Below are 25,190 nucleotides of genomic sequence, written 5' to 3' on the forward strand. Positions count from 1 at the left end.
CCAGGAGGCAGAAAGGAATTCTCCCTCCCAGCATTAACCTATACACAACTGACCAGACGCATTATGAGAGCAGGGCCATGACCAGATGCAGGAAAGCAGACGGACAGCACCTGGTTCACTCTGGGACTGCCTTGTGTTATCTCCATACTGGGCAAGTCTGGCTGGCACTTGGGAAGTGGGGAGGGTAAGGAGGACCATGCAGAGTAGAGCCTGGGCTGCAATCCCCCCTCTGTACTAAGAGCCTCCTCGTCCACAAGGCCTGCGCTCCCCCACCCACCACCACTCGGATTCCAGGCATAGCACAATGCCGAGACAATCCCTAGGACAGCCAGAACCTCCCGAAGTACAAAAGCGAGACACGTGCTCCCTGGTATGTGCTCCCACGAACACTGCCCCATTGTTTGGAGGCCCAGCAAATGCAGTGGGGAGGCACGAGCAGATAGAGAAGTGGAGGAGAGTCGGAGGGGGAGGGGTGAGCCAGACGCTCCAGCTGGAGAGTGAAGGGGGATTTGCTAAAGGGCTCAAGGCATAGAAGCCAAAGTCTCCGAGCTCATAGGGGCCGGCCCCTTATTTCCCGCTATATGCATTATGCTCCATCTCCCCATGGCACAGAAGGATCGGCTGCAGCAAGGCTGGCAGAAGGGAGGGCTCTGGGACATGTGGGACTGCAGAGGTGCCTTCCCTATCCGAGATGTCAGCCTCTGCCTTGCTTGGAGATGGGGCCATGTGGGCCAGTCCAGCACTGCAGAAGCCCTCCCTACCCCACCAGCAAGCAGCATGCTCGCTTGGGCTACATGCAAGGTGCCAGCCCAGCCAGCCTGAGGAAGTTTGGAGGCTGGATAGGGGCACGAGGAACCCCCACAGAGGATGTGGGAGGACGAACTCTGGTCCGAGCTGGGAGTGACCCAGTGACAGCCATGACAGGGTTAGAAGGGAAGAAAGCATGTAGATTCTTTCAGAAAAACATGTGCACTGTTCATGAGAACTTGAGGGTGGGTAGGGTACCGACCCCCTGGCATGCCCCCAGCCTCCAACCCCTCAAGGCGCATCAGAGGCAAGGGGCAGCATCACCTGTTGAGCAGCAGGTCCAGCACTTGCTTGGTGGTGGCAAAGGCCCGGTAAGTGCACAGGAAGATGGTAACGTAGGTGGAGTCGTTGCCTTTGAAGGCCGAGACCAGATACTCCACCAGCTTCTCCAGGGTCCCGGCTTTTATGGTCCGTACCTTACATGTCTCATAGAGGTTTAAGGCCGATTCGTTCTCAAACTGCAAAGTGGGGAGGAGGAAACATGTCAGGCTGGGGGTGAGACAGAGCAATGCAAGCACAGGCCAGGAGCACTGGTGTCCAGAGGGGCACACACATGAACAGGACAGCTCCCCTGCAAGTCCCAGGGCACTTCCCCCTAAAGCTGGTGTCCCAAGCATGGCATCATGGAGCTGGGGGATAGCCCAGCTGCTCAGATGCCCAGCGTTGTTCCTAGAGACGTCACTCCCAAGCAGGAGGCTGGAAGGCCCTTTGCAGCCACTGCAGGGCTGTTGAGAATCTGTCTCTACATGCATCTGCATGAGGAGCTGCACTTTTGCCTCACCCTGGGCAGGGCTCCTCTCCGGGGGACAAAGTCAGCCCCCAGGCAGGACCAGGGAATTCTTGGCTCTCAGCCCCATGCTCTATTGATAGAGCCATTTGTGACTAAATACAGCTTGTTCAACACGCCTGTGGCAACCCTCGCTCCCTGCCCCTGGGTCCCCAGTGTCCCTGCGCTCAGAGGGTTGCTATGCTGCAGCTCCCCAGCTCATCCCCCAGGCTTGGCTCAGACCCACCCAGCACAAGTGTTCACTGACTCCAGGAAGCAGAGAAAAGTTGCAGAAAAGGAAAGAAATAAAAAGGAGGGGAAAGAAAAATAGAGTGCAGGAAGCCCAATGACCACTGCATGGCCCCTCTTCCCTTCCAGTCACTGCAAACCCCAAAGCTCCCACATCTCCCACATCAGCCAGACACATCCCTCCTTGGGCAGTTGGGAAAACCAGGTGTGGAGCCATCAGAGCTCTGGGATGCTTCACTCTGCTGCGCTCCTTGGCTGTCCAGGCAGACACGGGAACGCGATGGAGTCAGACAGCCGGAAAACTCATCCCCGACGCTGCATTCCTGTGGGCTGGCCGCCCACCTCTGCCTCTCACCCTGCCCTGCTGTTTCCAGCACAGCAGAAGAGGCTTTCCTGCAGGCTCTCCGAGGCTGAAGGTAAAAGGGTCTTACTCCCTCTGAGATGGGGAGAAGGGGCAGTCTTAACTCTACCCTTTCCAGGGAACAGAAAGGGCCAAGGCTTGAGGAATACTGAGCAGCTTTGTGTCCCATGGAAACTGGGGAATCCAGCACCTCCCAGGAGACCCCTGCCCCACCCCAGTCTGCTTTCCATTCCCTTCTGGCTTTGCAAGAAAGAGGAATTCCTCTCCTCTCACCCCACAGCCTAGGGCCGGCACTCTCTCCCTTCCTGCTACAGCCCGGGGTCAGGTCAGGATCAGGAGCTCTGTAGAAGAACCCAGCATAGGGATGCTCCCTCATGGATGGCTCAAGGATGGAGCAGGTGGGCTGAGCACCCAGGCATGGTGTATTGAGCCCACCTGTCCGGGCCCCCAACCCCCAGGACTATTCTCCCCTTGCACTGACTAGTGTGGGACACCTCTGCCTCCAGCAGCCACATTCCCAGGTCAAGCTCCCACTGCATGCCCTGTGACCTAGGCCACACAACACAGCGAGAGAGGCCACAGAGTAATGGTTACAGGCTGGGCAATGGCAATGTCTTTTCCAGCTGCCACAGGCAGCAGAATCGCTCCAGGAGAGCTCAGTGGGGAGGGCTGTGGGGAAAAAAAGCAACGGGAAGTTTGGCCCAGTGCCCCCACCCAGCTTACCCCCAGCCATCGCTGCCCCTTGTTGGCTGTGTGATGGAGCTGCACCTTCCGGAGGGATATGCTGTAGATCACGCCGTCTTCCTGCTCTTCCCCGATCTCCTGCGTGGAGCTCTGCAATGCAGGGAAACAAGCAGAGAGTCATTTCCATGAAGCAGGGGAGGGGGCATCCAGCACCGCTCTTGTCCCCCGAGAGGAAGTGGCCAGGGCTCAGAGAGGTGACAGGGTTTGCATATTTACAGGTACATACACAAATCAGATGACATCATTCCTCGTGGGTGCGTGGGTGGACACTATGCAGCGAGGAAGCCCTTCTCAATAGGAACCACTCCCCCTTATCAGTGCACACCACAACACCCCACAGCAGCACAGGGTGGTGCCAGGAGAGCCAGCCCACTCCTGACTGCTCTACCTCCCTGCGCCTTGTCCAAACACACACTGTGCATCAGCCAGAGATGGGGGGGTGAGTGCCTGAAACCCTGCATTCAACCTCTTTGGAAAGCCTGGCCCCACAGCACTGTAACTCCCACACTGAGCTTTGGTGCTCAGCCACTTTGTATGCCAGGCCCAGCTACGCAGAAGGAGCTGACGTTCAGAGCAAGGACCCCATGTGCAGCAGCTAAAGCTTGCTCTGCTGGCAGCCAGGAAGGCAGGGCTCCCCGGTGGGTTTTACCCAGGGATCTGGAGCTGACAGCTGGCACAACGTGGACTTGCTCCACCCACTATAGCACCCACTCCCACTCTCTCCGGAGCCCCTGCCCTCTCTGGGGGTGGCACCACAATCCCAAGTCCCTTTGGCAATCTGGACTCCAAGGATCGCACACGAGGAATGCAGCCATTGTTATCTCACTGCTCGACAGTGTCATCATTGCTTACGTAACACTAAGCAATGATGACAGCAGTGAAACCAAGCCACCGGCCAGCCCGGGACAGCAACCTGGATCAGGTAACATGCTCAAGAGGCTGACTCAGTTTGGGAAGCTCGGAGACAGGGAGAGCCCAGAAAATGGCCAGTGGGTGTGACGGTCCTGGATACAACAAGTGCAAGGAAAGCTCCCAGAGGAGGGGACTGATTTAGTGGCAATGGGTCACATGGGGAGGCAGTGAATGCAATATACCTCTGACAGATTCATGTCATGGGGTCTGGCATAACTCACTCATGTGCCCATCACCACAGCATATAGGCATCTATGTGCCAATACCAGTTTCTCTCTCTCTAGCAGCATCTACAGAACTCAAAAGCACTCTGCAAGCATGACTGTGGTTCCACGCACAACATAAAACCTACCCTGTGCTATTATCCTCATCTGCACAAATGGGAAAAACTGCCCTTTGTTTTTCAGTGCCCAGACATTTGGGGCACCTAACTAGGGTTCCTGGGCCTGGTGTTGAGGTGCAGAGCACTCACAGCTCCAACTGAGGTGCAGAGGAACCACGGATGTTTCTAAAAGTCAAGCTTCAGTTTGTTCATGCTGAACACCCCAAATCAGACGGCACGTCGGAAGCACGGACCTAAATGGGCCCTTCAGGCTGGTTACGGCACGGCTGGGAGTCAACCCGCCTCGTCCACTCTACAAGTCTTCATGCAGGAGGCCATCTCCTCCCGCAAAGAGAAGCTTTCTCGCTTGGGATTTGGGAGTTTTGACTGTTGGGTGCTGTATGTGCTTGTCCAAACTGCCTCTGTCTGGCAAAGTTGGCATAAGTGCCAGGCAATGACGCTGCAGATCAGCAACCGTAAGTCAGTACTATTCCCTGCGGCGACTCCTCAGCTACAGCCGTACTCCACCATTTGCTGAGTCAAAGGCTCCCTCTAAGAGGATTAATCCAGATCCTCTTAAGCCCTGGGGGCTCTAGCCCTTCCTCTGCACCAAAAAAGCAAACCATGTTGGCACAGCACACACTAACCCCACGCTCACCGTATGGAGGCGACGCCTGACAGTGGGACTCAGCTGAGCCTGCTAGCTTACAGACAGTGAGATGCTGCACGTGGGGGCTTGGAGATTCTCTCCAGGCAACCGATGGCTTTTCCCTTCAAAGTGCAGCTATGTTTTTGAGACGGAGGAAATGACTAGGAGAAACCATGGCTGGTAAGAGCTCTCCAAGGGGTCCATGGGGCAACTCCAGAGATGGGACTGGCCTAGTGAGACACTGCAGCTGGGTTCGTAGCCTGGCTAGCATGTGGGTGTGCATGTGCAAGCACATGTGCACACAGTTCCTGCATGCTACCCTGGGGACCCCTTGCTCCCTTGTTTATCTAACCCGGACCAGCTGCTCGCCTTCGTGCCTTCTGCAGGGGATACACACACCTGAGCCAACGCCAGGGTCAAGCACGCGCTAAGCAAACAGGCTGGCCCCAGCCCTCTGGGCGGCTGCCAGCTCCGGCAGCAGCCTGCGAGGCGCTCTTGGCCTGGATCCCAGCTGCCAGCTGGGACGCTGGGCGAGTCAGAAAGCTCTGAGAACCTGTTGCCCAGGAGAAGGAGATACCTTGTGCTGCTACAGAAACCAAAGCAGCAGGGAGGAAAGCCTGGTGGGACTGTTCTCCACGGGAGCAGGCCCCCATGTGAAAGCTTGCCCTCCTACTCAGACATACACCCATCCCAGCTGAGCAATGAACGCTGCCTGGTTTTGACCCAGACCCTGGGCTGGGGATGAAATGGCACTAGCATTTCCAACCAGAGGCCAAGGAGGCCCACAACCAACTTCACAGCCCCTCCCAGAGTAGTTACTGGGACTGAAGCTATGCAGGCAGCAAGCAGAAGAGGAGGATCCTGGTGGAGTCCAGATGCGGCAAAGCCACAGGTCTCAGGGAGACAGAGATGAGATGAGCACACCCAATTCTCAGCCAGATCAAGTTCCCACCTCGCCCCACCCTTCAGTTCAGGAAAAAGTGTCACCTGTGCCAGGCTTGTACATGCAAACTCCATGCCACTGGCTTTACTGGGACACACAAGGGTAAGCCAGGAGGAGATAACACTCCTGAAGGATACATGCCTGTGGTCATCATGGTCTCCTCACTAGCCTGTATGTATGTGGCTTTAGCACGTCTGCAGAGGGACATGGCTGAACTGGGCCAGCACAGACAAGCACGTGCCCAAATCTGGAGCCAGCTTTCTTCCAACTGATCTAACAGCGCTGAGACCAAAGCTCTGGATGGTTGTCTTGAGAACTGAAAGGGGCATAACTGACCTTCCCCCCTTGCCACCTGCCCTTGCTTCTCCCCACTCCATCATAGTCCTCGGGGGCATCCAATACATCAGCCCCTTGAAGGGGAAAGTGAGCCATTGTGATGCTCAGTCGGGAGCACAGCAGACAGCTTCCACTAACAAAGGCGTAAAAACTTCTGCTGGGGGAGCAGGGGTGTCTGCCTATGCACCGGGGTCCTTCACTTCAATCTGCCCCTAATGGCACGGGAATTGCTTGGAGATCTGTCCAGGTAGGGGGATGTGAGGAGGGTTTCTCCCTTCATTGTACCTTCAACCTGTCCATATTCAAAGCCTACGTTAAACAGGAAGATGCTCCTATTCTGGAGGAGCTGTTCCTGAAAAGCTCCTCAAACACACAAGCCCTGAGCTGGGGGTCAGCGGGGCAGGGATGGGAAGCGCCGGCAATGGAAGAGACCGACTCTGCACTCACGTAAAGGTTAGGTTTCCATTCTGTTGTGCTGCGGGGGCTCACGTGGGCTCTTAGACCCAGGCTACCTAAAGGGAGTTCCTTCCCAAGGTTTCAAAAGCTGTTCCAACCAGATCAGCTTGTCCAAAGCTGTGTGTTTTATTGACACAAAACACGTGTCCTATAATCACTTCCCAACATGAAGTTTTGCCATCAAATGGAAGGCCTGGACTATCTAGGCCCATGTCCTCCCCCAGACAGATAACACCAGGAATTGCTGAGGAAGCAACCCCACCCCAGAAGGAAACTATCCAACTACACCATGATGGGGTGGGAAAACGACCATTACGCGCAGCATTTCACATGGATTCCTGCGTAGCCGCTGTAATCTCAGCTTCAGAGTGCATCTGGGTCTCCTCGCTGCACCAGTTCAGGCCTGGTGTTAACTGGGTTACTCCACTTTTATGGCCTGATCCCCTGGGAGGCTGAGTAGCTCCCAGCACAAGAAAACAGGAGCTGGAGGCGCTCCGTACCTCTTTGGATCCGGCCCATGGCGTAACTCGGGACTGCAAAGTGACAATGCAGAAATCTGAATGATCAGTAGGAATGAATGAAACAACCCCACACACAAAGCGTCACACCAGCAAGTACAGACTTTCCACTGCTTGATCCGTGAATCACGTGCAGCACCACCGCGCAGCTGGAATGGAAAGTACTGGAGCGGTTTTGCAATGGGTACAGCTCTTGCAGTTGGTGTCACATGCAGAGGGAATGCCCAGCTTTCCTGCTCAGATGACCAAACTCCATTTCCTTCCTACTTCCAAGACTCTAAGATTCATTCACTCATTCATACTTTTTTTTTGCTGACCCATACAATACTCACAAGTTCTCTGTTCGCAGATCACGCACAAAGAGTACAGATTTCCAGCAGGCTCACACCAAACACTCTAGGAGTTGCTAGGGTTGGGTCTTTTTCAAATTTGCTTATTCTTGGCATCAACTTCCTTGTTATTTCCCTTCTTTCCCCTGCTGATTGTGCGTTTTATATGTGTTAGTTAAAAAAAAATTACGGAAGCAAAAACAAGCAGAGACATAGAGAAGCTAAGCCCCCACTTTGACACTTGCAGCACTATTTCTGCATGGAGGTTTCCATCCCTCCACTGTAGCAGGTAGGGGACAGGAGGCTGGACTGCAAGAAGAAAGCATCAGCCATCAGAACAGGCTGCTAAGAGCCATGAACCTCCAAAAGCATATCCCAGTACTCCTACAACCTCTTCCCCAGGTAGCCGTGAATTTGGAGCGTCTCAAATGTTTTGACACTTTCTGCTTGAACATGGCAGCCCCAAGTGACCTCAAATGGAAGAGCTCAGCGTTTGGGAAAATAAACCTGCGGTGCCTTGAAAGGAGAACCAGAGGGAATGCGCTTGGTCACAGCACGTCTAAGTTTAGCATATGATCCTCTGCTCTAATCACTGCAGGGTCTCAGATTTTGGGGCAGGCAGAAACCAACATTTGCTTAATGAGGAGGGGGGTTAGAGGGCTTTAAGAAATGGCCACTGCTCAAGAGTGTGTAGCCAGGGCTATAACAATGATAGCAGAAACACCATCCTTCCCTCCTCCTTCTTCAAATGAAGCTTCAAAAATATTTCCCACTTCTACAATTCCAGTGGAAACCGTTTAAAAGCAAGCGCTTTCCTGCAGTTTTTGCAACCAAGAGATTGCAACAGGATGGAAAACAGTGAAACTGCCTGAAGAGCAAAAGTGAAACTTTGTCTGCATCTGAACTAGAGAAAGCAAAAACAAAAGAAATCCCAAAGCTTGAGCCAAGACACAGCATTGGGCAATCTGGGTTTTTCGTACCAGTTTGCAAAGAATCACCGACCGTGGCATTTGAACAGCTAGAGAGGAAGTATAGGATTTAACCATATGCATGACAGGGATGTTGTACATTAGGTACAACCAATTAAACAGACTCTCAGGGCTTAAGAGCTCCACTTCCATGGCCATCAGTTATGGTATGCTCAGTAAGTACCAACACAGAAAAGGTATTAGCCTGCAACATGCGCAGAGGAGATGCCGGGGCAGTCTTCACCAATGCATCCCAGTCACGAGTTGTTTTAAATATGAAGGTTTTGCATTTCTGTAACACCTTCCGGATGGGGAATTCAAAGTGCTTTACAAGCTTCACTGAACCGGGCCTAGCACCACTCCCCAGGAGACAGCATCATCCATTTTTGAGATGGGCAGTGTCATTACCGTGCCAGGGTATTTTTGGATCTGCAATTCCCAGCGAGGGACACTGCAACGGTTCAGGTTACCACACTAAGAGCAGGTGTGTTTGCTGCTGGGCTCTAGGAATGCAGGGCTGGAAGGGGCTACCCTGGGTGTAGTCACTAGGATCACAGGCAGCTACATCACAGATGTTAAGTCCAGAGAGGTCCTTAAGAGCATCTCATCATCACCACACCATAAGCCACAAAGCAACCCCTTGCAGTGCAAAAGCAACCAAGGGCCTCAAACACCATGCTGTACCCCAAGAAAGGGCAGGAGAGACGACAGTGCCACAAGTTCCCAGGTCCCCGGCAATGGCAGGGATTTTGTTAGGTGCATTCACTCCTGTGCGTAGCTCCCCTTGGACCACTGGCATCAATGGGCAATAGATGGCCTGAACATTAGTGGATGCAAGGACAGACTGATCCCAAGCGCACGACAGTCAGCTGGAGTTTTCCAACTGAGCAGGATGTGCAGTCAGGCTCTGAGTGACCTGTCCAAAGAAGAAAACCAGGGAACAGAATTGGGATTCCTGACTTTTCAGTTCCCTGAAACACTGCTGGTTCATTAGCCACTTGGAAGAGTCCTTCCACGAAACCAGAGCTTCTCCACTTGAAGAAGCGTGCTCCCCCCATGCCCACTTCCCACACGGCACATGCAGATCGCAGATCCCGAAACTCGCTCACTCCAGCAAAATGTCAAGTTTGTTGGAACGACCTGTAGTAACTCTGTGGCCTCTTACATAAGCCAAACTGTGACACTGTGCAAAAGGAAACAGAGTGCCCCCCTCCTCTCGCTGCTAAGAGGAAAACAGCTTGGTTCTGTGACTTAAAAGACAAAAAGCCACAAAAGCAGAAGTTCCCCCTGTTCTTCCAAAATAAGAACAAGCAGCACAGCACCATTTGACGGGGGGTTTCCATGCAGAACCCAGCAGGGCAGCACAGTTTCCTTTTCCTGATTAAAAAAAACCCCAAGAACCCTGGCACCAGGGTCCTGATAAAGAACACAATCCCAAACCCTTCACAATCCCTGACAGGCAATTTCCTCTCCATTGCCATGCTCAGGAAGGTGACTACGGTGCTCTGCAGAACAGCCCCGGGCAGCTAGGGCAAAGGCCTCCGGTATCAACACTGGCCAGGTCCAAGTTGGGCTAGAGTGCACTGTGGTAGACAATCAGGACTTGTAGTAGAGATGGTATCTTCCATTAGACCAACAAGATTTTTGCAAAAAAATTACTTTAATCTCTTTAACGGTGGTAGACAAGCATTGCACATTGCTAGTAATGCAAGACCCTCTTCTTTCTTAGGTCCCCACAAGGCAACCAGCATGGGTCATCTGGATTAGCTGAGCGCGCGACTGTTTTCCCTTCCCAGCAAGTCCCACCAGAGGAGTCCCAGTGGAGCCAAGTTGGCCCCAGAGGCCCAGCTGCTACCTAATCACCTACAGCAGCAATTCAATGTATGGGAACCAGCAGCCAGGCCCGATGCACAGCAGTTCTCATCTCCCCTGTCCCACTTCCGTGAGCATCCGGCCCTCGATCCCACTCCTGCCAGCATGGCAGGGAAAGGAAACGGTGCCTGGACTTTGTATGGCACCGAGAGAGGCTGTGGCCTGGCCAGCAGGCCCTGATGAATGCTGAAAGGCCGTAACACAACCTCAGCTCCATCCTGACCTCTTTGTTAATGCCAAGCAAGCATGGGTGCTGCGTAGAGCTGATGGCCCCTGTAACCAGGCTGGAGTAGTTCTTGAAAGGTGAAATGGTTTGGGGAGCAATACTCCGTGCTTCTCACTCCCTCCAAAGCCAAGGGGGAATGGGCACAATGTCTGTGATGTGGGAGGTGTGTTTCTGCAGCACCAGGCGCACTGTGTGCAGCCCCTGGACACTACAACCTAGAGAGCGACGTGCCCGTTCATTGGAACAATAGCGCCAGGAAGTCTAACAGATGGATGTGTATTCTTCCAGCTCCGCAAGTCTCTGCCTTCCTTCCTTCCTGCCCCCGAGCCATTTCAGCCAAGGAGCAATTTTGAAGTTCCATTAAAAATAACTATAAAGGGGGAATGGGAAAGCATGGAACAGAGGCCAAAAGCTGAACTGAAATGGACTGGGGAAAGGGAAAAGCATTTTCATCAGGAGACACCAAGGCCACAAGTTCCTGTAGCCCCATACTGCCCCGCCACTTGCTTGGCTCTGCAGGTCTGGATTTCCTGACACACTTCATGCCTATTTTGTTTGAAGAGTGAAAAAGCTGCAGCCAGTGGGCCCAAAGGGGACAGCAGTAACTAACCCAAGCTCTTGCAGTTCCCCATCACCTCTCACACAAAGATTGTAACAGGAAACCCTGCCTTTGGACTATGGGTCTCATCAGCTGGCTGGTTGACCTTGGAGCCAGGAGACCTGGGTTCTGCTCATACCTGAAGCATGACCTGGGGCAAGCCACTTCCCCTTTGTGTGCCTCAGTTTCCCCTCTACCCCGTATCTGTATTCAGGTTGCCAGTTCTTTGCAACCAGAACTGTCCTGTCCTTGCAATTTATGCTAGAAGTTGGTAAGCTGCTCGACTGACTGGTCAAATATTGTCAATTGACTGCATATTTTTGACCGGTCAAAGATTATAGCAATTTTCCAAAAAAAAGATCTACATTTTTTGTAGTTTTCCTGACAGAAAAATGCTTTTTTATTGTTTTTTTGACACATTCAAGGAAAAAATGCACTTTTTCTGAGTATTATTTGGACCTATTGACAATTTTTTATTTATTTTTTTTTACAATTTTTGACTGATATTTGACCTGCCAATTGACTGGACTTTATTTGGCCTCAAATAAAACATGGGAGCTCTGAGCCTTAGATGAGGACGAGACCCATATGTGAGCAGATTACCCTGTCTCTGCCTACAATGAGATTCTTACACTTTCCCACCAAGCGTCTAGTCCTGGGCACTGTCCAAAACAGGACACAAGATTGGATGGATCTTGCACCTGGTCCAAGTCTGGCTGATGGGACAGGAAGCAACATCACACACATCTGTATCGCTCCTCATTGCTTTGGCACAGGAGAAACTTGTGGCTCCAGGGTCTGTTACAAAGGAATCTCGTGATTTACACGAAGTGAGGCAGTGACTGGAGCGGGGATTAGGAATTAAGCCTCTTAGTTCCAGACATGAGACAGAGCAGGGAGCCTGAATTCTTCCCCGATTTCATTTGGTTTTCCTTCTGAAGAGGTGGAAAATCATGCCCGCACACACATAGCACCTTTGAACTGGAGATGACAGGCCTCCTTTTCAAAGATGCTCAGCTCCCACAGAGTCAACAACTTTTGCAGCACTTGTGCACGCCAGCGCTCCTCCACCACTGCACCCTGCACAAACCAGGCTCACGAGCTGCCGCAGAAGTAGGAGTCCTTTCATGCTTTCTTCAGGCAGGCTGACATGCCGGCACATGTGCTTTTTTCACATTGCTGAAGTTTGGAAAAAAACTGAACACGGCATGTTTTTGTTCCCTTCAAAGCTCCTGGTCCAAAGGATCCAGCCAACACAGCAATTTCAGCTCTCCCTCCCTAGCTGAGCCTCCCATTCTTAACTTAAAGCATGCATTTCCACAGACCACATATAGATGCAACCTTGCTCGGCAAGGCCACCCACACAAACACGAGCTGGCGTACAGGGGCACAGCCGGCCTTCGGTTCAGAGCAGTTCTACCACTGTGAGCTCACCTAGCACCCACACAGTCATTACAGGAAAAAAAAAAAATTGTTTCCTGGCATCAGATGAAACTGAGAATGAGCAGCTGATAGTAAATCTCTTCAGCTGAAAGGAATTCCAGTGCAGATCTGGCTCCCCTAACTCAGGGGACAAATACTGTGGATGGAGAGAGACGGCTGCCTATAGACGATAGTGGTGGAAGCATGAGAAATTCCTTAATTTTGTTGGAACTGTGATGGGTTCTCCGTTTTCCTCCAATCATGCCTTGGTTTGCTATTTCCATTACATCCATTGTGGGTTTGGGGCAAAAAACAAAAGCAAAACCCAGCAATGACTTGCAATGTCAAGCCTGGAGCTACCCGAGGTGCTGAGAATCTCTATTTGCAGCTGTGTCGGCCAAAACCAGAACCACTTATCTGTTCCCCATCCCTCTGCCAGGCTTGGAAAGTGGCTTATTATTAAATAGGAACCAGGTCCTAATTACTCCTGGGCTAGAGAGGAGGCAAAAGGCTGAGCTTGCACAACCAACCTGACAAGGGATTTCTGTTTCTCCTTGCACAACCCAGCCCCACCCTGTGGTTTTTCTCATCTCTAAAATTAACTCCAATGGCCAAGAGGATCAGAGAGCTGGAGTTGAACCTGCATGGACAAGCTCTGCATTGCATATTGCTGAGGGGTGCAGCAGAAATCACTGTTTTTTTCCCCTATACTAGGGTCCTCCCCAGAGGCCTCCCATCATCCAGTGATCCATCATGTAATAATACACGTTGTTCAAAAACATTGGAAGATAGAGCTCCTGCACCAGAGGGCTTGCCGCTGGAGAGTAAATGTTACTCTCAACAAATCTATTGATTGCATTAACCTGGATCGTTGTCAACCGGCCCCTTTGTACTCAATGTTATTTTTGGTGTGGTAGATGGAATAGTTCAGTCAGGACTTAGCTCTGACACGCTTCAAAATAACCTGCCAGAGGTTGCTATACATACACTTTCAGTTATGTTGTAGTGCGCAGTGACCAATGCAAATCTAAATTACAGCAGAAATGGGACACATATTTGTCTCTAAGCAGGTTTAACCCTAGGCTCCATGCCTGGACTGTAAGTACACCAAACGTGCACCAACCTATTAGTTAATCCACACTGAAGTCAAGTCTGAAAATTCACATTTAGAAACAGAACCAGCACCAACATTCTGCTTTATATCTCCTTCCCACCACTTCTGATCTACATGTCAATTCTGCCAACTGCAATGTTAATTAAAAACAAACTTAACTGCTCATTAGGTCCTTTTTGAGGTCTAGCAAATACACACACACACATTGTGTACCTGCAGCTCTGGATTTGGGCATGAGATACATGTTGAAGGAGCAGCTATTATACAGTGCCAACCAACTGGTCCAGAGTTGCACACACCAATGCCTACAGCCAGGAGAATGTCCCCTGCACAGAATGCTGCAGGGTGACATGTAAGGCTGGGTGTCTAATTCCCCAAGGGGACAGCGTAGTTGTAGAGGAGTTGTAAGTGCAGCTGGCTTCACTGTCCTATCTGAGCTCTTAGAGCGGGAATAGCATGGGAACTTCCCTCCTCTCCTCCCAAAGGACTGGTGTTCACCCCCTCTGCACATGTCCTGACCTGTCTCCACAGGGGACATCCCTCCCCCTCTTCTCCATGCTCCATTGATATTCCATGGGAGCCCTCCACATACCGTTCCAGAGCAGCCATTCAATGTAGCTCGACTAATCTGTAAATACCCATCTATTCAGTAATCCATCTGCTTTAGCTTGTAACTCATCAGCTGGCTGCAGTTCAAACAATTTAGCCATATGATTCTGAACTCACTTCTGTCCCACACAAACACATAGGCCCCGACTCCACTGGATGCTTTGACTCCAGGCTTAGTTACCAAAGCTGCAGTGCACAACACGGCGGTGTCATCTCCAGGACTGGACTGGGCCCCTTGCTACCAACTGCAGCTGGGAAGTGCAAAAGAAGGAACCTCATGTTTAAATGCTGTCATTCCCAAGGCCTACCGGGTTATGCTGATGAACAGAGGGCCTCCAAGGGACTATGGCTCTGTCTGCTCACAACCTCACACCGGCTTATTGCAGCTACACTATCCACTCTTACTTCAGTTTATGAGTGGTTCGTGTGGCATCTGGATGTGCCTGGTGATGTCAGTAAGCTACATGTCATTTCAGCCAAGACATATTCCCAATTGCTCTGCTCTACCCCAGAATAAGCTGCTCTTAAATTGAAACAGAAGTGTCCCCATGTAGGTGTGCCCTGGCCTACGTAAATCAGCTGGTGACACTCCAGTGCAGACCATGGTTAAAAAAATCTCACACCCTGACCTCCAAGGTCAACAGCCCCCCTTGGCCTTTGTCATATCCGAGTTCACTGTTTTCAAACGTCTACTCCTTTGGGATGTCCCAGCTGAGACACCAAAAGACTGATTTTTCAGAGATAACTGGGTGCATCTACACGTAGTTACTGTGCATTTAGTTTAGTATTTCCTTAATGAAGTACTAAATAAATGTGCAGTAACTACAATTACCAGTGCACAGTTTTTTTGTGATGGTTACTGCGTAGTAGCCTAATAACACTGCATTGTAGCTTATTAGCACGGTTTTTGATCAGCATGCTACGGCGCAGTACAATCACTTACCCTGGGGATCTTTAAAAATATCCTGATCTTTAAAAAACATCATCTAACCCCAGCGGTCTGTCCTGCCCAAGTGCAGAGGGGCTGGACCTGATGCTCTCACCAGCCACCTGATGCTCTCACCAGCCCCTAACAGCTATGAATCGACGAACCTCAATTAGGCTACTGCGCAGTAAGCGTCTCATGTAGACGTGCCCACTGAGCACTCCAAAGTCCACCCACAACTCAGTGGCTGCTGACAGTGCTCAACACCTCGGGCACTGGGATGGGAATCCAAGCTGTCCTCTGAGTAGATGGGTCAGCCACAATGAGCAGGCAGTTTTGAAAATTTGGCATCTTCTGCTCTGCATCTCTTCTCTTGGCAAGAAGAAAAATGGCAATGGGAGCTAGATCAGGGACACATGGTGTCTATTCACACCCCTCTCCCAGGCAGCCAGTACAGATACCCTACAACACAGCACTACAGCACCAAACAGGATTTCCAAAGAAATACATCCCCTCTTCTCAGCCACCCCACGTGCCCTGGTAAGGAACAAGTGTATGGAGAGAACATTAGTTCCCAAATGCCAACCCCGCCCTGATCTGCATGGCACAGCAGGGGTCAATGCTCTCTGGTAACCCAACTCAAAGCTTCTACTGTATTCACTGAAGGCAAAGAGGGTCTCATTGTACAGTCCGGCCAATCACATGTCAACCTCCTCTCTCTTTTTGTCTATTAGGGTGACCCAGTAAACAGCTGAAGCAGAGAAAACGCAGGAACGGACTACTGAAGGGAGGGCTGCAGCCGCCATCACGGGCTGTTTGTGAAAGAAAGGGAGAAATAAAATGAGAGCCTTTGTTCTGCAGCCACGCTCCCCGACCCCCACCCCAGGCACAGCTGATGTATGACTCCTCCATTTGTTGCCGATGTGCTTTCTGGGCCATTCTGCATCGGGCAGGGAGTTTCAATCCCTAGCCTGTCTCACCCCAGCTGCTCCCTGCCTCCCTGTCCCCTGGACTCCCGATACCCAGCCCCAGCTATTGCCTACAGACTCCTGACTGCACAGATTTTGTGTGAGAGCTCTGCCCTGCAGTGTCTCCTTTGGCTCCACAGCTGTGAAATCTAGACGCCCCTGGGGATGTCAATAAGCTAGAAATTTTCTTCTTGGGGCTTTTCCCTTGGGGGTGGATTCTGCGGTGGGAGAGAAGAGTTGGAGGGGAGGAAGTGTGACATCAGATACTTCTGTAATTCGGAAAATCTTACAGTGCTGGCATTACTTGCACGGTGCCAATGGAGCCACAGGCACACTGCAGTCCAGCAAACAGAGACAGAGCCAGCAAGTTCACACCTGGGGCCTGAACCTGAGTTGTCACATAAAGCTGGCCTTGATTTTGAGACACAACAAGCTGCTGAAGATAAAAAGCACTGAAGTCTGTCAACACCTTTGGGAGGGGGAGAACTACGCTCGTTCACGTGCTAAAACACCCAGATCTGCACAATTGGACTCTAGCCCATCACACAACGGATCAGTGAGTCCGATCCTGCACGTGAAGGTCGTCAAGAACAACTCTGCTGAAACAGCCGGGAGCACCCAGGCTGCCAGCAGTGTTTACAGGGTCAGGACATCAGACACCGTGGCTTGATGACTATCTCCTCTGCTGACTGCTTGAGCAGAGCCCCAGGCCCCTCTGTGCTCCTCCACTTAGTCAGCACCGCATGGATGAGCACAGAGCCCTCCCCAAGGGCTTGTGCTTTGCAAGCGGTGCTGGGGAATGCTCTGTAACAGGCACTGAAGCCAAAATCCTAGGGTGAGGCAGCCTCCATCTTCTTCCCCATACCATGCCAGCCCCTTTAGAAAGCTGTGCAGGAAGAGCCAGTGCCACCAGTGAAGGAGAGTCACCAGGTGCACATCACCGACACGCGAGACGCAGGCATCCCCGGGGAAGCGTCTCCATTCTGGGATTCCAGCATGGGGCAAATCCCCATTAGCAACAGTGGACGGCCCATCGGGCACATTACCGAAGTGCATACAGCTCCCATTTTGTGGCAGGCAAAATGAGAAACACCAAGCGGAGCCTGCTCATACCTAGGGACAGCACTTTCATAAGCCAGTGCAGGCATGATGCTTGCCTAACTCGGCTGGCTCCTGCCACCCAGAGCTCCTTCCGAGGTTGCACCATCACTCTGCTTTCCCTCTCAGGCGCCCCATGCACCTGCTCAGGATTACGAGCTACCCGCTAGACGCACATCCCCTCAGCCTGAAATCCCGTTCACATTCCTATTAATGATCTGTTGAGGGGAACACCATGAACTAGTTGGTTGTTGGGCTCTGCAGGTGACACCCATGAAGGCGTTGGTGCAAACGAGGCAAAGGTGCCAACCTTCCACCCACCACTCTTCCGGTTTCACGTAAACTGGATTCAAGAACCACTCTCTTGAATTGTCCCCTCCTCCGGGAGTGGAGCGCCCTTGATTTCAGGATGGGCCCGGGGGGTGGACATGCTTGACACCCAGATCTGAAACCCAAAGATGTTCTGACATTTGGAGCCGCTAGAGCTCAGCCCACAAATATTCTGCTGCAAACGCCAAGCTACCAATGCTCACCCATCACCAACGCACTGGATCTGGTCGCAGCCCAGTCTGCAGAGCAGTCCAACTTCCGAGATGAATTTTGTGGCACAACGCAACGTGAACAGACACCTCATGGCACAAGTGTTTGGTTACATCACCACAGTAATAGCAACCCATAGGAATGCTCTGAGTCACTTCACAGCATAATCTGAGAGACAGGCCCGCACCTGCGTGAAAGCCAATCCTGGCAGAGGCAACCAAGACACGTGCCACTAAATGCCTATGTCTAGAGAAAACAATCTAACTCCAGGGTGCAGAATAGCAACAGGTGCCGATGCAGCCGGTGCATCATCCACCCAAAGGGGTCTAGCTGAGGGACTGGGACACCAGGCAGGGGAGAGACAAAACCTCCAGCTTCCAAAAAGTGCAGCTTAGTAGAAACAACTCCGAAGAGACTTCTGCCACTGTTATAATGAGCCAAAACGGACGGAGAAGAAACTATCCTCAGCCCTGTTTTCAGTGACGTCCTCGGGTGGCACATGGCGAATAATTGGTAAACGATCCCATCTGCTGTGTTGAACGCACACTTCACTACTGCAACTGTCATATCCTGCAAAGCCTCCGCGTGCCGATTTCTCATTTACTTCAATGAGTGTCTGGCGTGTGGAGTCAGACGCCACGAGCAAAAAGCCAAAGGCACATTCCAAGCATCTTTGAGCGCGGTAGGGGTTTGGATAAAATGCACTGAGAGCCAAATCACCCAGGGGTTCGTGGCCTGAGCTGAAAGGTGCAACCTGGGACACGAACTTCCTCAACATCAATGGGTGACAGCTAGCTTCAGGGCCTGGTTTCTTTCCTGGTTCTAGCCCTGGCTCAACCCAAACGCAATTGGTGCAGTTGAATCAATCTGGACAAAGCCAAAGGATGGCTTTTGTGTATGTGTTCCAGGAATCAAATTCAGGTTTAAAAAAAAAAAAAAAAAGGCAAACAAAACAAAACAACAAACACCAATCTTTTTAATACATTCAAAATGTCAGCTTCAGCAAGAAGGCCAGCGCTGATTCTCAGGTTTCGTGTCACCATGGAAACCTGATCACTGTAAAGAAGGAGGAAAACACTGAGTGGTTTTGCTCCGTCATATAGAAAGGCGTTGTGTGTTATGGGTAGGAAACACTTTAAACCCAGGTTTCCACAGGAGCACTCAGCTCAGCGGCTCTTTATTGAAATGCAGTTAAGTGAAAAAGAAGCAAAAAAAAGAAGCTAAAAATAACACCTTGGCATTCCCGATTAGGTGGCCACCAAATGACTTTCCTAGCAATATCTGCTCCATTTGCAAGTCAAAACAATTCTTTTCTCTCCTGGATGCTGGCTCTGAGAGCTCAGCCTGGTGGCTGGAAACTCATGCTGTTTTTCCTGCTTTGCCGACTGCAAGGACGGAGGATTCAGAGCCAGGCCAGGCAGCTGCAGCCACCGGGCACGATTCAGAAGATGGGCCAGGAGCCGAGGCATGCATTAAGAGGCCTTTTCCTCTGTACAGTCATTTATTGCTCTGATGATGAACCCAGTGGAAATTCAGCTGAGTAATAAAAACAAACACGCTGCCATGTAGCCGAGCAAGATGAATAGGCAGCTCACACGCATGTGTGTGCCCGGACCTCTGACAACACTTGGCTGTTACATAACTGTTGATCTTCAAGTACCTGTGAGATAAACACTTGGGACTTATTGACTACAAATAACCACCCTGTTAAACCAGGACAGAACACACGCCTGGGAGCCCGAGTGCTATGGGCACGAACTAATCAGCATTTGCCGCGCATCATGGAAAAAGTATTGCAAAAAGCGGTACAAGCGCCAAGCATTAGTGCCAAGTCCCCATTCATTGGCATTGCTGTTGCACCTAAGAGTTCCCATCCCATTCTGCCAGGCCCCCCGCGGGCACCTATCGAAGAGTCCTGGCCCCGCAGAGCTCCTGGCCTGTTCCTAGCGCTGCTGCTGTCGTCCTCCCAGTTGTTAGTCTGGAAAGGAGCCTGCTTCCTGCCCATTTCCATGGCATAATGGAAGCCTTAGTGGGGAAGCAAGCCCCTGCTGTTAGCCGGGGAGCAGGGCCACATCCCTTTTAAATCAGCTCCAAGAGAGGCCTCTGCACACAAGTGCCTTCCTGTGCGTGAACAATTTCATCGGAGTCAGCACGTGAGCCAAGTTACTCGTGAGCCTGCTAAGTGCGTGCTGGAAACAGTTTTAAGAGGATCCAATTACGCTCGCGGATCACCCGCGTCCCCACGGGCAGACTCTCTGCTACCCTTGCTCCCACCTGGAGAAGCTGGAAAGATGATATCTAAACACTCTTTTTAGCCCTCAGCTCCAGCATCTGGCTTTCACTTCCCCTCCTGTGTCTGTCTGGCCTGACCGAAACCCGCCGCAGCAGCTGATGAAGCCATTTACAGAGCACAAAACTCCAGAGATGCTGGTAGTGTTTATGTTCCCTTTTTGCTGAGTCTCATTTTCCTTAATTGCCTGAGGAACAATGTCCAACCACATCCTGATGGCAAAGGAGCGTGATGATTAGCCAGATTACTGCCTGGTGGTTAGCGCTCGGATACAGCAGGCACAAAGTGCTGGCATTTAACAACACTTTTTGGTGGCAGGAAGTTCTCAAGAGTTCAGGACTGCATTTGTTTTCAGCCATGTTCCTAGCTGGTCTTCCCAAATCTGAGTGGAGCATAAGGCAACAGCTGTAATAGCCGGATCCAAAAATCAATTGGAGGTCAAATTTATATTGCCTTTCAATGGCTTGTATCAGCCCCTCGGGGATGATGTGCTGTACCTGTTCATTTCAATAGAATCAGAGCTGTGGGGCGGGAGGAACGATAGCAATTTCGGTAGCAAGGTCACTTAACTATCTGTGTGCTGAGCCTTGAGCAGCTTCTTCTCGCAGGTAGGACCGATGGCCTAGGTACAGACATTCAAAAAGCCAGAGGTAGAATCGATCTCAGTTATACAGTTTTCTGTAAACAGCGTAGTTTAGATTAGTGAACAAAACACACATTTGCCCTTTGGTGGTGAAGGTAAATCTTAGATTGGGTTCTTCCATTTTTAAATCGGCCCATATGTGCCGAGCTTCTGTTCTGTTACAGGTATAGATTGGTTTCCTATCCCTTATGCTGGTAAAACTGTAATGTCGGTGCCTGGCCATGGACACCATTTCAGTGGATCGCTTGTCCCTGGAGCCTTGTATTCTTCAGTGAGCCCTTTAAGAGGAGATGGGAAATGGGGGACCTGCAACGTTTTAGAAATCAGTGCATAGGTCCTTACATGACAAAGAAATGGTTCTCCAGGCTGCCCAGATAACTGCACTGAACACAGATTTGTAAAACCACTGCAAACAAACTCTCTGGGGCAGGGACACTGCTGCCGTGTAGACCCACAGACTTGCACGCCGCAACACTGGTTAAACAGTTAGCCTACTGATGTGATGTCCATCCCCTGGCTCTCACTTCAATGGGTCTAACTCCCCCTCTGAGCACATTCCCATTTACTCCCTTTTTTCTAACTTTGCAGGTGACGCACAGAAAGGATGCCCAAATTCCACGCTGCAATCCCACCTCACAGAAAGCAAAACCACTGGCAAAACGCTCTCTCCATTCTGTGCAATGAGCTCAGCCAGCATCATATCCAAATCCTGTTTCTAAGCAACAGCTTTTTGTTCCCCCCTTGCTACATTCGTGGGAGATGCTGAAATATTTGTGAACTGCAACAGCCCTGAAATACAAGCAAAAGGAATGTGACAGCCTGAAAAACAGAGCCAATGGGCAGTTCTGACTGCAATGGCCCTGGAGAAACAGCAAATAGGGAGAGGCTGAGCCTTTAAACATAGTCTAGAGTGACCTAATCACCACTGCCACCCCCCAGGGACACTGAGGTTGGCAATTAGAGCTCCATTAAGCACAGGACTGCTGGTGGAGATACCATTTTGCAGTCAGGCCCAGCTGAGATGGCAAGGGAGAACAGACCGCTGTCACTCACCGCTTTGGGGTTTCTCACTGAGAAATCTCTGTATACTGAGCCCATCCCATCCCAGAAGAGCTAACAGTCAGTATTTATTTTCCCTGTTGCTTTTATGCAATTGGCCTTCCTCAAGGAGCTACAGAAATCCTCTGAGCTGGAGAGGCGCGAGGGAGGCTCTCCTACACAAGCCCCGCTGGGGACATCAGGCTTCCACTACACAAACAGCCCCAAACTTTGCTCTCCTCTTAGCTGCTTCTCTGGCAGAAGCCCAGCTTCTTGCTCAGCACCCCACAGCCATAACCAGCAGGGTGGGATCCTGACCACCCAGGCTTTATTTGCCATCTGATTTTGGCGCATGGAAGGCAAATACTTCAAAGAATAAAATCAACTTCAAGCCAAGTGTTAGTCAGGGCATGGAGGAGGCCTGATCATAACTGCACAGAACAAGTGGATTCCCTGCCCTAAAGAGACTCCACAGCTGGACTGTTCCTCAACTCAATGCAATCAAGGGAAGGCTCCTGCTAGTTTCAATCGGTTTGGGATCAGGCTCTCAGACGCCTAGTGCAATGAGAGTTTTGGCATCCATGGCCTTAAAAAATCTGCCTCAAGTCACCCTTTCAAATCCAAAGCTCAGATGCCTCTGATGTGGGCCAATACAAAATGAGTTTGATGGTGTCAGGCTGGATCCTAGGATCTCCTGATTTCACTGAAACAACTTGGTCCCCTGGCCTGTTATCTCACCTGGGAACCAAGGAACCAATGGCCAGACCAGACCCAGGGCCTGATTTTTGGAACCGCAAAGTTCCCACCGCTCCAGGCTTCGTTGCTCACCCCTCCAAGTGGTTGTCCTAGGGGACACGGTAGCACATGGGTGAGCTAGGTGGGTGTGCCTGTCCTACTGATGGTCTGAGTTTCCAGACCTGCCAACCCAGCCTTAAGTCCACTTAAACCTCAAACAGAGCCAAGGACCGGAAGGTTTTCTGCTCCTATGGAAACACAGCGCAGCAATCTCCGAGTAACACGATCCTTATACAAACATACTTAGAAGCCTCTCCCTCACCCCACTCTAATGGAATAAAAAAAAATCCTGCCACCTCTACTATTCCTGCTCTTCTGCAGCCATTTATGTGTAATAATCACCGTTTCTGTCCCGCTCCTGCCTTCAAGGCTGGGGCTGCACCTGTCGGAAGGTGCCGCAAGATTGCCATCTGGGTAATACCAGCAGAGGATGCTCACCCCACGAATGGCAAGGGACATGTGCCATCACTTGCAGAGTTTGCTAGACTGAAAGGATCCCTGCTTGCACTGTTAGGTGCCATCAAGGGAAGCAGTGCTGGCTCTGCATCCAGCAGCAGGGGCTTGGCTCTGGCCAGGAGGCAGAGTACTGAGAGTGCACCCCACTTAGGAAAACCAGTGTCTTAGAATAGGAGGATTCATGCAAAGCTGCCCATCACCTCTGTGGGACCACAGTCTAAGCCAGGGTGAAGCAGCACAAGTGACACTAAATCTCTGGCACAGCGCAGAGGGACAAAAAGTAGAGCCAAGAACAATACAAACCTTCAGCCTGGTCTCCCCTGGGAAAACAGACTTAGTTTGTCACAGGTTCCCAAATGATAAGACCCTAGCATGGACTTGGCAGCTAGGCAAGGTAAAGCCGAGGTCCCCCCAAACTCAACACTAGGTTATGGGGATGCTCATGTCCCGCAGTGCACAGACCGATACTGCCATTGGGAGTCTGGAGAGTCCAGAAAGTCTCCAGGACTTTTCTTACGCAAATAACCAGCCCTGTCCCATAGGGTAGATTCTGCAGTACAACTTTGCCTCTCAATTACAAGCACCCCCATGGCTGCCAAGGAGGTGGTCACAGCAACAGGGATCCTTCTGGTTTTATACTTTGCCATCCTCCAGCTGTGTTTTCTAATGGCCAAAAGCAAAACAAGCTCCAGTATAGTTTAACCAAGAACACACGGACCCTCATACAATAAAGCCCCAGAAAGCAGCACTGTCACAGCAGCTTCCTGCTGTGGATCTCGAAGCTTTCATTAGCATTATTTCACAGCAGCCTGTTTGGATTGGGATCATTAGGGCTACGTTACCAAGGGAGAAACCGAGGCACACAGCAGGGAACTGACTTGCCTCACTTCACAGAGGGAGCCCATGGCAGGGCTGGGGCCCTGTTCTGAACTCCCTGATCACTTGCCCTGCGATGCACAAGGAGGATGCGCCAAGGCCCATGGAGCAAGCTCTGAAGCTGGTCCACAAGGATCAGAAGGGGGCTGGAGGGATGGTCGTTCTCCCAGCTTGCAAACATGCAGCAAACTGCCTCCTTTGGCTATGCTGCCGGCCATGCAGAACACCTCTGTTCCCTAACTGCCCCTTTCTCCTTCCGGTCCCAGGGTCCTGCCTAACTCAGTCCCAAGCTCCGCGATCTGCCTAGACCAGAGTGCAGGGAGGCTCAAGCGCGCTCCACAATTCATTTCTCTTGAGTTGAGAAGTGCAGAACTGCCCCCCTCCCTTTGCCTCCCCAGCTCCCTTGCGCTCCCTGCCAAGAGCGTGGCCTAGGCAAGCTCCCGGAGCGCCAAGGGATCTACACGGCTGGACTTCCTGCCAGACATAACAAGAACCAGATGATGTGCTCTAAGTATGCCCACCCCAGAGAGAGGAGCAGGGGGAGGAGGAGGGAAAGGAAAACAGGCTGCATGCATGGCGCTTTCATGAACTCTCTGCTGTGTTGACAGAGCTGGTCTCTATAAAACCTACCCATGGCCCTGAGAAGTCTCCCCCTCCTCTCCTCTCCTGACCGGGAAAAGCCAGGCCTCCCCAAGGAGGGGTCAAGGAAGATGCCTTCACCACGGGCCCTGGCTCTTCTTCCCAGTGTCGAATGCTCTGCCCTGTAACCAACTTAAATCCAGATGTATCCAGAGCTAGGTAAGGGTGGACAGGGAGGGGTCTCTAAATCCCAGTGAAAACGGACCTTGCTTTTCAACCCCTGCCTTATAGCAGAGTCACACGTGCCTGTTTATGCATCTCCCATAATGACCGGAAAGCATCATGAACCCTGAACCTCCTTGCTAGTGAAAGTGAACTTCTCGTAAGCACTCTGCTTGATCGGCATCCCCCATGTTTCTAGCATGTGAAAGGCCAAAGCCCCATTGCTCCATTGCTGAACTACAGGCAGTGCCCTGAGGGACACTCTGTGGGCCCGGCCTTCCCCTAGGATCACAGCCAGGTCGCAGGGGTGAGCACTGGATGGGAGCTGCAGGCAGCCAGCACAGCACAACAGGCCAGTGACACCCTAGCAAGCAGGTGGGTGTTTGCCGTTCCCAGCAAGTAGCCCTGTACCCTCTGCTGTGGTCCAAATGCTGACCCCTGGACAGGCCCAAAGCTTTTGCAGCAGGATGGGGACTGCTGGGATGCTGCCACAGGTGCCAGCAGATGTAGCAACCTCCCAAAGAAATCATGAACGGCGCTCCCTCCCGCGAGCTCTCTC

General features: G+C 51.5%; 1 protein-coding gene across 5 annotated transcripts in view; it reads right to left on the bottom strand.

The window, feature by feature from the left end:
• RALGDS (ral guanine nucleotide dissociation stimulator) overlaps positions 1-25,190 on the bottom strand; it is a 112,295-nt gene that overhangs the window by 11,212 nt on the left and 75,893 nt on the right. For all 5 annotated transcript variants that reach the window (XM_019510732.1, XM_019510729.1, XM_019510733.1 and 2 more), the window contains exons 2-3: positions 2,907-3,017; positions 1,072-1,265 (exon numbers count right to left, since the gene is read on the bottom strand). In XM_019510732.1, the coding sequence (XP_019366277.1) occupies positions 1,072-1,265; positions 2,907-3,017 (305 nt within the window). The remainder of the gene's footprint in view (positions 1-1,071; positions 1,266-2,906; positions 3,018-25,190) is intronic.

This window comes from Gavialis gangeticus, unplaced genomic scaffold (assembly GCF_001723915.1).
Source record: "Gavialis gangeticus isolate Ggan-Ray unplaced genomic scaffold, GavGan_comp1, whole genome shotgun sequence".
NCBI classification, from domain to species: Eukaryota; Metazoa; Chordata; order Crocodylia; family Gavialidae; genus Gavialis; species Gavialis gangeticus.